The sequence below is a fragment of the Hyperoodon ampullatus genome (genome assembly GCF_949752795.1).
Source record: "Hyperoodon ampullatus genome assembly, chromosome: 3".
Lineage (NCBI taxonomy): Eukaryota > Metazoa > Chordata > Mammalia > Artiodactyla > Ziphiidae > Hyperoodon > Hyperoodon ampullatus.
In genome coordinates, this window is record NC_136916.1 from 54,323,039 (window position 1) to 54,335,267 (window position 12,229).

A 12,229-nucleotide genomic window follows, 5' to 3' on the forward strand; every position below is an offset into this window, starting at 1 on the left:
AGAGTGGAGGCTTGTGCTGAATGGGAAAGCTCCCTTAGGTGGGTGGGGGGAAGAGCGCTGAGAGGTGGGAGAAGCCTCTCCTAGCACAGGAGGTGAGAGAGTTCTGGATTAAATCCCGCCACACACCCAGAAAGACTCTGCCAGAAGAGTGGGCAAGGGCAGCCTGGTGCCACCTCCCACAGTTCTTCCCCATCCATTGCCCTGCATACCAACTTCAGCCACCTGTGTTTCCAGGATGGGCCCACAAACTGCCATTTTCCTAATACCTACTCTGCTGAGGGCTTAGCAGGGATTATCTCACTCAGTTTTCGTACACTCTCCTGAAGGAGGCATATTATCTCAGTTTTGCAGAGGAGCACAGATCTACACAGTTGGGGAAACCCAAGCTGTCTGACCGCTAAAGCAGAGCCTCTGTCCCTACACTGCCTCTGCCTGATGAAGGTTTGGGCTGAAAGATGATTGAAGAGCAGGTGAAATTTGGCTCTCCCGCATTCCTGTCAATCACTGGGGACTCGGTGAATGTGGACACGTTGACAAACAGATGCCTCTCTGCCGAAGGGTCTCCACGCACTGCGGCCCCACTAAGCTTAGTGGGCGGCGCCCGCCTCGCGCCATCGGGGTCCAGCCTAATCAGCCCCTTGCAGGACCCGGCGGCGCTGGGGAACGCCCGGGGCGGGGCCAACGTGGGGGCGGGGCCCGCAGGCACGAGGAGGCGGGGCCGGCGCCGCCGCGGTCTCTGGTCGGAGCGCGGAGAGTTCGGCTGCCAGCGGCGCGTGCATGCTGGAAGTTCGCATCCCGTCGGTGGGGCCCGAGGCCGAGGGGACCCGGCAGAGCCCCGAGAAAGGCCACATGGTGAGCGGGGGCAGTGGATGGGAAGGGGCGCGGGGACCCGCCGGATTTCCCTGCGTCAAATGCAATGCGGACCCCGCACCCCGGGCTCGGGGTCCGAGCGCGGCGGCCCAGGCCGTCTGGGGACACCCTGCCGAGGGTCTCTGGGCCGCTTGGATTTGCCAGCCCCGCCGACGGCGGTCCCGGCTCCTGAGGGACTGACTGCACGGAGCAGAGTCCCCAAGTGTGTGGGGACTTGGGAGGGTCCCTGGAGAGCAGCGGCGCTCCCAGGCCGCTTTGCGCCTCTGAGGGCGGAGGGTGGGCGCGTCGCCGGGAGCCGGTCCTGCTGCACCAACCCGCCGGGCCTCACGCGCACCCGGCTGCCCTCCCGCGCCCGCCAGGTGTTCCGAGTGGAGGTGCTGTGCCACGGGCGCAGACACACCGTGCAGAGGCGCTACAGCGAGTTCCACGCGCTGCACAAACGGGTGAGGCTGCGCCCAACACCGACAGACCGACCCCGGCCCGGCTCCTTCCCAAGCCCTGAGAGGCAGGCAGACGAGCTGGCGGGCCCCAGCCTCTGCCACCCCCATTACCGGGCCCTAGAGAGCTCAGGTGGTGGGCACAGACCTCCCTGCGGGCTGCGGAATGCGCGCAAAGGGGCAGGTCCCACGTGCTGCCCGTGCCCCTGCGCGGCCGGTCTGGCGTCGGGCGTCTTGGGGGCGGACGGGGGTGTTGGGGGCGCCTCTCGCCCTTGTCCCAACCACTACTCACCACGTGGGCGTGTCTCAGGGTACAGCCTGAAGTTTGGGGGTGTGGGCGGCAGGGAGGACTGGGGAGGGCTCTTGGCTAGGATGAAGTGAGCTTGAGGGCTCAGTCGGGATGCTGTGATCGCCCTGCGGTAACCTCCTGGCAGATCAAGAAACTGTACAAAGTGCCCGACTTCCCTTCGAAACGCCTGCCCAACTGGAGGACCAGAGGACTGGAGCAGCGGCGGCGGAGCTTGGAGGCCTATATCCAGGTGTGCGTGGGTCTCACTCTGTTGCCTCTCAGCCTGCTGGACCAGAGGTGTGACACCGGCAGAGAGGTGCGGGGACATGGGGTGAGGGGACCTACATTTTGGCCATGTTCTAGTACTTCATCCCTCTCTGAATTGGTAGGATTGAGTGAGGTAACCAGGAGGCAGGCAGTCCCAGTTAAATGAAGGCTAGCTCTCTTTTCCTCCAGGGTGAGATCCTGTGCTGCCCTCATGATAAGGGTGGAGATCCTTCCCCTCCCCCCACATGGTTATGCCCAATTGCAGGCCAGGCTGGCTTCATGGGCCAATCTGTGTAGTCACAAAGGGCCAGTGCTCAGAAGGGCCCTAGCTTGGTTTAATGCTCTGCTCTGGCTGTCTTGAAATTCTTTATCATTTTGGAAGGGCCCACGTGTTTTCATTTTGCACCAGGCTCTGCGTATTACACAGCTGAATCTGATTACAGGTTGCCTGTGTTCTCTTCTCCAGGGCATCCTATACTTGAACCAGGATGTGCCCAAGGAACTACTGGAATTCCTGAGTCTTCGCCACTTGCCCATAGTCCCCAAGGCCAGCAGCTGGGGGTGAGCATCTCTAGAGGCGCTTGGCATGAGAGGGGCCCCAGTGTTGTGGGGACAGGGGCTCTCTGCAGCCAGCAGGTGAGGAAAGGTTTTAGAGGTCAAGCCCCTTTCCTTCTTGTATCTGCCAGGCCCTAGCCTGGTTCTTCCTCTTTAAGACACAACCTCCCCAGTAGGCTTTCTTGACCCCAGTGGAGGGGCTGTTTTCTGAAGAGCCTTGGCTACCCCAGGTGCCTCCCGAGCTGAGTTTGTTACAAATAGAAGCAGCAGTCCCCTGGGAGGTGAAATTCTGGGCTTCCGCATCTCCACCCCTGCCACATGCCCGCCCGCCCCGCCGGCATCCCCAGGCAGCTCACAGCCTCTCTCTTCTTTTCAGCACCCTGGGGGAGTTCCTGCCAGGCAACAGCAAGTAAGTCAAAGTCCCTGTCTGCACTGGGTTCCTGCTGCCCCCTCGTGGCCATATGCCAGGGCCTGAAGTCTCTGGCCTGTCCCCGTGGTCCAGGTTTTCATGTTGTTGCCTCCTGAGCCCACTTCCCACTTTTCCTCTGTGGGTCCTTGGTGATCTCAGTCCTTAGTCTCCACCCAACCTGACACTTTTCTCTGTTTCCCCCTCCACTGTTCATGACCCCTTTTCTTCCTAGCTCACAGCTGTACCACCGGCCTGTTATCAGCTTCTGCACGGATCCTTATATTTGCATCCCATCCCCAGGTGAGGAAGTGCCTCTGACCCATAATCCACATTTAGGGCCCAGGTACCAGGGTGGGAGTGAGGGTGAACTTGATATTTCTCAGCTCGCAGGACCCCTAGGCAGCATCTCCCTCCTACTGCCCTCCTTTGGGGCCACACCTCCCTGCTGTTCCTGTGCCCCTGTAGCCTGCTTTGTATTTTCCTCCAGGAAATAGACATGGTGAAATGAGCTTGGCTCCCCTGGTCTCCATTCCTTACCAGCCTGGCTTTACCAAGATGTGAACAGAATGTGAACTGGGAATGCCAAGGCCTCATTTGAGGTGGCCAACCGCTACCTGCTGCCTTGGCAGGGACCCCTGTTCTCGGGGAACAGGGAGTGCTGAGCCTACAAGCAGGAGCTCAGGGAGCTGCAGGCCTGCAGCCAGGCCCACCCCACTTCCTCTTGCCCTGAAGCCCCTCCCCCTTACTCCTGTTTTCCTTCTGTCCTAGAGCCTCTGCCCAACGTTGTGGTGAACGGTGTGCTCCAGGGCCTCTATGGCTTCAGCGCCAACACAGCTAAAGCCCAGCCAGAGGCTGCCTGTCACCCTGCCCCAGTGCCGATGCCCTGACCAGTCCAGAGGGCTTTAGGCCACCTGCCAGGACAGTCATGTACCTCAGTCCTATGAAAGGGACATGGGCTGGGTCAGCCTTGGCCTGGACCCTGGACTCACCACCCTCCACCCCTCCAGGCTCGGAACTCAGCTGCACTGGTGTCTGAGGTGGTAGGATCCTGCACTCCTAGAGCCCAGGGGCCCGGGTGGGCACAACAGAGGATAGGGAATGAAGGGAGAATTCCTTTAGAATGTTCATAGCCCACCAGTCTGGAGGTGGGCTATGAAAAGGTGCAGGTGTATTCCTTTACCTACATCAGGAGAAACGCATGGCGGAGACATGCAAAGGTTGAGGCACAGTGGCTAGCCAAGTTCAGAAGCAAGGGGCAAAAGCTCCTGCTTGACATTTTGTGCGTAGCACATTTTTCTGTGAATGTCCAGATCTGTTTCCCCCTGCCCTCCCAGACTTGTGTGGCCAGTTGGAAATATCTGGTTTGTGTTCATCTCTCCCTCATTTCTGGAGCATTTCTGGAGGGAAGGGGTTCAGGCCGGAACCCAAGGAGGGGACAGGCACCACTGCCACAGGAGCCCCAGATGGGCTGGCACTGGACTTGGGGTCGGGGTTGGGGTGCTGCAGGCCCCAGAACCCAGCCCATACGCAGATTATAAAAAAAACACCTTTATTTTAATCGGTCAGTGTTGGTAGGAGTTTGTTACAAAACTGGGCCCGCGGGCCCGCAGAATGTGGGGGGAGGGGTCCGCTCCGTCAGATGCCAGCACTAGGGCCAGTGCAGCATGGAGCCCTGTGGCGGGCTGTCTTCACCCCCGGGAGGGCAACAGGGCCACACAGACAGTTGCTCAAAGGGAAGAGGTTCCTGAGGCCCTACTCCTTGGCGATGGCGAAGGGCTTCTCCACTTCGATCTTGCCACAGTCTGCGATCATCACATCCTTCAGAGGCCTGTCCCGACCATCTGTCTTGGTGCTCTCCACCTTACGCACTACATCCTGGGGAGGAAGGCAGAGTGTCAGGCGGTCTGCTGGTTGAGGGAGACAGGCCCCAGCGTGCGGCCGCGAGGGCTGAAACCCGCACGTGATGAACAGTGTACAAACCACGAGGCACCAAAATCCTAAGGGCATCGTGGCAGGGTGCCAGCCCAGGGCAAGAAGAACCCAGCTTTGACAACAGGAGGATGCAGTAGTTTCGATCCTCTGAAGTATGACCCAGGCTGGGCTAGGGGTGAGGAGGGGGGTGGCTGGGGAGCGGGTGCCAAGCGTCTTCTCCGGGACAGCGTGTTCGGCTGGGCCCTGTACAACCGACAGTGGTGCCAGGACATGCCTGACTGAATGACGGGATGGAGGGTCCTCAATTGTGCAGCCTCACTGAGACCTCCTGGCCGGCCTCTGCCTGGGGCCCAGAGGGATTTAGAACTTGGAGGCGGGACTTCCCTGGCAGCCCAGTGGTTAAGACTCTGGGCTTCCACGGCAGGAGGCACGGGTTCGATCCCTGGTCGGGGAATTAAGATCCCGCACGCTAGATGGCATGACCAAAAAAAAAAAAAAAAAGAACTCGGGGGCATAGAGAGAGAGGCTGTTTAGTCTCAATTCCCCCCAGGTTTGTAGAAATAAACACTGGTCAGAATCTGTACATTCCCTTCTGGGAAAGGGATAAAATATATGGATCCCCTGCCCCGGGGTCTGTGTCAGATCCCTGGTCAGGGTTGCCCAGGGTTAGTCCCTCCCCCGCAAACTCACCATGCCCTCTAGAACTTTGCCGAACACTACATGCTTGCCATCTAACCAGGCTGTCTTGACCGTCGTGATGAAGAACTGGGAGCCGTTGGTGTCTTTGCCTGCGTTGGCCATGCTCACCCAGCCGGGGCCGTAGTGTTTCAGCTTGAAGTTCTCATCAGGGAAGCGTTCACCGTAGATGCTCTTCCCTGGGAAGAAAGAGTAGGTCAGGGGAGCTGGGGGAGCCCCAACGAAGCAGATCTTCGGGGCGAGGATTCCAGAGGCTGAACCTGTCCCCCGTGCCAGGCCAGGCTCCAGTGGAGTACAAGGACGTACAAGCTGTTCCCTTCCTACCCTCTGGCTCTGGAGCTAAACCATACTGACAACCCAAGTGGGGCATGAGGCCGGGGTGATTTAGTGAATAGCTCACACGATGATTACTTTGAGAATATAGTTTTATGACTTTCAAATAAGGCATATTAAAAACTACCTTGGCTGTGGCCTGAGAGGCCTGCCATGGGGACTTTAGTGGAGGGAGGTGCTGTGCAGGATGCAGGGGAGGTAATAACCCCCCAGAAAAGGAGGACTGCTGTGGCTGACCAGCTTTTCTTCCTAAGAGCACAGAAGATACTGAGGACACTCCAAAGCAGGAAGAGATGAGTGGGGAGGGGCAGGGAGAAGCAAAAGAGGGGGGCCGCCATTTGAATTCTGGAACGTCAAGAGCCTCATCAACACGTGAACCAAAATAAAAGGTGGCTCTGAGTGTGTGTACTGTGTCTGTCTGTGGAGGGTCTGGGGCCAGCATACAAGATAGTGGAGCCGAGAGAGGATCTCTACCCCATTCCAGAGATCCTAACCTAAGTTCCCAAGGCTGGTTCCAGGAGAAATACTGCAAAATACTGCACCCTTCTTTGTCCCTGTCCTCTCCTAGAGATTCACACTGTGCATTAGAGGCCCCAAGAAACGCAGCAACAAAGAAGTAATTTTCTTTTTTTTTTCTTCTTTTTTTTTTTTGTGGTACGCGGGCCTCTCACTGCCGTGGCCTCTCCCGTTGCGGAGCACAGGCTCCGGACGCGCAGGCTCAGCAGCCATGGCTCACGGGCCCAGCCGCTCCGCGGCACGTGGGATCCTCCCAGACCGGGGCATGAACCCGCATCCCCTGCATCGGCAGGCGGACTCTCAACCACTGCGCCACCAGGGAGGCCCTTTCATTTTGTTTTACCCAACACGTTTCAAACTTATTTGCATACGAAACCTTTTTCCTCTTCGATACACGTATTTTCATCCTGTGGTTCCCACAGAGTGGAACCAGGTTGGGAAGCTGTCCTATACTGATGCTAAGGAGGTATTTCTGATTGTACAGTAAGTGGGAAGTTTGAAAATCACCTGGCCAGGAAGGACTCAACCAGACAGATAAGGAGATTGGGGAGCCTCTTTACATCAGTTTTTTTTTTTTTTTCGCGGTACGCGGGCCTCTCACTGATGTGGCCTCTCCCGTTGCGGAGCACAGGCTCCGGACGCGCAGGCTCAGCGGCCATGGCTCACGAGCCCAGCCACTCGGAGGCATGTGGGATCCTCCCGGACCGGGGCACGAACCCGTGTCCCCTGCATCGGCAGGCGGACTCTCAACCACTGCGCCACCAGGGAAGCCCTACATCAGTTTCATATTACTTGTTCTACTTCACCAGGAGATCACGGCACTGTGACTTGGGGTGTTTTCTAACAGCATGACAAGGAAGACTTGTTCCCCCTTCCTATCAAAGAGAGAATAGTTTTGGAGGGGAGTAGTGGGACCAAAAAAAGCAATTTTTATTTGTAATGTGAAATGCAAAAATAAAACTGTCAACTCTTTTAGTTTTTTTTTTTTTTTAAAAAGAGGATTCCTGGGGCTTCCCTGGTGGCGCAGTGGTTGAGAGTCCGCCTGCCGATGCAGGGGACATGGGTTCGTGCCCTGGTCCGGGAGGATCCCACATGCCGCAGAGTGGCTGGGCCCGTGAGCCATGGCCGCTGAGCCTGCGCGTCCGGAGCCTGTGCTCCGCAACGGGAGAGGCCGCAACAGTGAGAGGCCTACATACCGCAAAAAAAAAAAAAAAATCATAAAAAGAGGATTCCCGTGTGAGAATCCTCTTTGTACATCTCAGTGAACTGCAGAAATTCAACTACTGCTGCTATCCAGAAAATCTCCAAATCTATATCCTTAGCTCCAATCACTTTCCCAAGACACAAGGAGTCCCAAACTTAAACGGATAGTGAAGGTTTTAAACTCAACATACTTTGTCATCTTTCTCTCCAGACGTCGGTTATTCTTTTGACATTTGTTTCCTCCGCATGTTGTCAATGTTGTCCTCACCCCCATCACGGATTCATCCTTTTCTCCCATTCCTGCTACCCCCGCTGCAATCACGGCTAATGCTCGGAGTGGGAACAGTGTGCCAGAGGGCTGGTGCAAGCATGTGAAACATAAAAAACCCACCCTGTAAGGCAGGAGCTCAGAGCCCCATTTCAAAGATGAAGAAACCGAGGTACAGAGGTTAAAGGTACCCCACCTGGGAAGCAGCAGAGCTGGAATTCAAACCAAGGTGGTCTGGCTCTCGAATCTCTGCTCTTACCCACTAGGTATCCTCCCTGGGTTCAGGCCCACATCGCCCGACGCAGGGGCAGCTGCACCAACCTCCCTGCCAGTCTGCTTCTCCTGTGTCCATGTCCTGAATCTGTCACATTATTATCCCTCAAACTCCTCTGTGAGCAGGCCTTGCTCCCATTCAAGTCTTCAGCGGATCCTCACTCCGTGGAGGACAAAGCCCTGGGTCCCTGGCCTGGCCGCGGCCCGCCACTCTGGGATCCCGGTGGGAGCTTCACTTCCATCCTCCTGACCCCACCTTTGGCCAAGCTCCTGCCGCAGACCAGACCTGAGCTCACGCCTTAACCCTGCCTCTTCCCTGCCCATTCAAATTCTCCCCAGCCAGATCTGTCCCTGTTCATATCTGTCCTCAGGTTTACGAGGCCATTTCCTGATCACCTTGGCGCAAATTGAGTCCTTTGTCAGCACTTTGACGACGGCTGACTTGACTTACCACTCGTTAGGCACTACACACTCAACATCTCACCTCACCCTCCCAGCACCCACAACTTTTACCACTTACTCTACAGAAGAGGAAACTGAGGTTCACAGGACTCACTTGCCTGAGGTCACAAAGTAAGAAGGTGGCAGACACCCAACTGTGTGTGACCCCATGATTACAGTGCTTTTGTATCACGTCTGCTTTGTCTTTGTCGTCCAGCTAGCTATGACTTACATCTTGTGTTATGTCACTTTCATAGTGTTTTCTCCTCGTTCTTCCCACCTCGACGATAAACCACTTGAGGAGAGAGCCTGAGCCCTAAAAGCTGCGTTACAGCCCATTTGTGACTTTTCAGGTATTGGAAGTGAAAGGGAGTTGCTGTCCCACTGGTTTTTGCATCCTGAGCACCCACCACAGAGCCTGGCCCAGTAAATATTTTTTTTTTTTTTTTTTGGCGGTACGCGGGCCTCTCACTGCTGTGGCCTCTCCCGCTGTGGAGCACAGGCTCCGGACACGCAGGCTCAGCGGCCATGGCTCATGGGCCCAGCCGCCACGCGGCACATGGGATCTTCCTGGACCAGGGCACGAACCCGCATCCCCTGCATCGGCAGGCGGACTCTCAACCACTGCGCCACCAGGGAAGCCCGAGGCCCAGTAAATATTGATCGGTGGGGTGAACTGCAGCTGCGGTCTAAAGGAACAGCAGGCTGTGCAGCCAAGTGTGGTAAGACCTGTTGGTTAGTCCAGGCTGTCTGTCTATCCTACTGTACAAGTAGCGCAGGTGAGACTGCCAGCTCTTGCCAAGTGGTCTCTGGGGGGAGACTGCCAAGCAAAGCAATTTCTCCCACCCTTGCTGGGACTTCCAAGGCCGCCCACACAAGCTTTGCATGCCTGACCTAGAATCACCTACAGGTGTTTCACTTTGCTCCCCTCCCTGCAGGGCGTATTGCGAGGCAAGGCCTGGATCAGCTGGCCTGCCAGCTGCGCGAGATTCTCTTATGTCCACCTGAAACCCATTCCTCCCTCTCCTTTGTACTGGGTTCCCTGGCCCTCCCACCTTGGGGGCTGCCCTGAAAGACCCCTCTGCCCAGAGGATTTGAGGTTACCTCCAGTGCCATCTCCCCGGGTGAAGTCTCCACCCTGGATCATGAAGTCCTTGATCACACGATGGAATTTGCTGTCTTTGTAGCCAAATCCTTTCTAGAAAAAGGGATGAGAAGGTGAGGAGGTGGCATGAGGCACCAGGCAGACATTAAATAGGCCCTGCAGGAACCCAGCCCACAACAACAACTGCTCACAGAAGAGAAACCCCTGCTGGCAGATTCATCCTTCAACGTGCCACTGGGTGACCAGGTATCAAAGGCCAGACCTGGAGCACACAGATCCAAGAAAGGCTATAAGACTGCACATTTCCTCTGCCTTTATACAATTCTACTTCATACATAATGCTTCCACCTTTCCCCTCTCATTTTCTTTTTTTTTTTTTTTTTTTTTTTTTTTTTTTTTTTTTTTTTTGTGGTACGCGGGCCTCTCACTGTTGTGGCCTCTCCCGTTGCGGAGCACAGGCTCCGGATGCGCAGGCTCAGCAGCCATGGCTCACGGGCCCAGCCGCTCCGCAGCATATGGGATCCTCCCAGACCGGGGCACGAACCCGTATCCCCTGCATCGGCAGGCGGACTCTCAACCACTGCGCCACCAGGGAGGCCCTCCCCTCTCATTTTCTTCCTAATCCAATCATATGAAGAGAAGCAAGGAAACTGACCAAAAAAAAAGAAAAGTTGGGCTTCCCTGGTGGCACAGTGGTTAAGAGTCTGCCTGCCGATGCAGCGGACACGGGTTCGTGCCCCGGTCCAGGAGGATCCCACATGCCGCGGAGCGGCTGGGCCCGTGAGCCATGGCCGCTGAGCCTGCGCGTCCGGAGCCTGTGCTCCGCAACGGGAGAGGCCACAACAGTGGGAGGCCTGCGTTGGTGGGGGGAGTTACCTGCTGACCCAATGGGAAGTTGGAATGCAGACTTTCTTAAATGGGGCATTCATTTCCTTAAAACCTGGAAAGCTCTGGGCCCCTCACTCTGGTGCAGAGACCACAAACTAGTTTCCCTGGATGTTTTCTTTGGTTACTGCAACATCTCAAAGATGAAAAATTTTCTCAAAAAAAGAAAAAAAAATTCTAATTCTGGATTTAGTTTAAAGAAACTCAGAAGATATGATAATACTGGGTTCCCAGTGCCAGAGGGCACAGATGGTACTCCGTGACGGCCACTGCTATGGGTGGGCCACGCTCTGCAGTTCAGTTTGCCACCAACCCTACTTGCCAACTCCGCTGCCTGTGAGCTTGGCTACCTCCGCTCTAGCAACTTACCTCTCCTGTAGCCAAGGCCACAAAATTATCCACTGTTTTTGGAACAGTTTTTCCAAAGAGACCGATGACCACCCGGCCTATATCTTCATCTCCAATTCGCAAGTCAAAGTACACCTGAGGAAAAAGACAATTTCAAACTTAGCCTCTTAAAAGGGTCCTTCCTAGGGAACCGAGGGCCCAAGAAGCTACTCGGAGGATGCGAGAAAACAGACCCATTTTTTAAGAGCGGTGTTTCTGAATCTGATTTTGGTGGCGACAAAAACCCCATGAGAATCTAATGAAAGCTCCATATGTTTGTTTACACTCTCCTTAGACTACAGGGTAACAACCTTAGCTCTAAATAAATAATGGGCCCAGATTCTAAAACTTAACATCAAAACACCATAAAGACGGGAGCCTAAGCACACCACTCAGGTGTAAACTATTACATTGCTGTGCTTTGTAACTGAAGTGGCTAAAATCTGGCCTACGTAGAGAAAAGACTGGCAATTTGGCAGGCGTGATCTTTCACCATTTCCTCAGAACTGTGGGGTATCTGCAAATAGACGGCTCTGAGTCTGCAATGCCGGCCCCAGCTGGGCATCCTGGGCGCCAACGCCTGGGTCAGGGCTGGGCTCTCGGGGAGGGTCCGGGTTATTCTCCGGTCTGAATGGGGGAGGACGGCCCAGGCGCCAAGAGGCCACGACAAGGAAACTAGGGAGGGGCAGAGCCAAGGCCGAGGACGCCCAGGCCCGAACTCTGGGACCCGAAATGCCTCGGACATATGTGACCAGAGGCGCCAAGGCCGGAACCCAGGCGGCGGAGGGCAGGCCTCGCCAGGCAGGTCTGGAGACGGGAGGATGGACCTTAACAGTGACTTTGGGTCCCTTCTTCTTCTCATCTGCAGCAGAAGGTCCAGGCAACAGCAGGAAGAGGACGGAGCCCACGATGAGGGCGGCGACGAAGAGCACCTTCATGTTCCGCTCCGAGAGGCGCAGCATCCACCGGTAGAAGCTAGCGCGGCCCCGGCTGCCGAGGCTGGAAGAGGGTGGGGGCGCGGCGACGTAGGCCCGGCGCCTCCACCGAGCGCAGCCGGGGGGAACCGGGGCTCCTGCAGGTCTCCTAGCGGGAGGCAGGCCCCATTTCCCCCTCTGGTTGGGCGCCAGATGGTAGGTCCCCCTGGGAGGCGGAGCCCGGCTCGCCGACTGGGCGGGCGGAGACGCGGGCTCGTGGGTGGCTGCCACGTTACTGCGGCTTCATTGGCTTCACAACTCGCCGACGCCCACCAACAGGAAGGGGATCAGCGGAAGGCGGAGCCCGCTCCAAGAGCCCCGGATTGGGCTTCTGAAGAGGCTACCAGCCGCTTGGGAGAGATCCCGTGGCTCGCCGTGCCTTTGCGGGA

General features: G+C 56.5%; 2 protein-coding genes across 4 annotated transcripts; one reads left to right on the forward strand and one right to left on the reverse strand.

The window, feature by feature from the left end:
• Window positions 1-777: 777 nt before the first annotated feature.
• On the forward strand, window positions 778-3,714 carry SNX22 (sorting nexin 22; the record flags this gene model as incomplete). Of its 3 annotated transcripts, XM_079699725.1 has the most annotated exons (7): window positions 778-852; window positions 1,230-1,313; window positions 1,742-1,846; window positions 2,330-2,424; window positions 2,795-2,827; window positions 3,060-3,127; window positions 3,596-3,714. In XM_079699725.1, 7 exons carry the CDS (start codon window positions 778-780, stop codon window positions 3,712-3,714), a joined length of 579 nt encoding a protein of 192 aa, XP_079555851.1. The 3 variants fall into 3 exon arrangements, with proteins under 3 accessions (XP_079555851.1, XP_079555852.1, XP_079555853.1); XM_079699726.1 differs by lacking the exon at window positions 2,795-2,827; XM_079699727.1 differs by lacking the exons at window positions 1,742-1,846; window positions 2,795-2,827.
• Window positions 3,715-4,359: 645 nt separating this feature from the next.
• PPIB (peptidylprolyl isomerase B) lies at window positions 4,360-11,828 on the reverse strand (the record flags this gene model as incomplete). Its single annotated transcript, XM_079701112.1, has 5 exons — window positions 4,360-4,702; window positions 5,450-5,634; window positions 9,594-9,687; window positions 10,849-10,962; window positions 11,694-11,828. 5 exons carry the CDS (start codon window positions 11,826-11,828, stop codon window positions 4,580-4,582), a joined length of 651 nt encoding a protein of 216 aa, XP_079557238.1. The 3' UTR covers window positions 4,360-4,579.
• Between the last annotated feature and the right edge of the window lie 401 nt (window positions 11,829-12,229).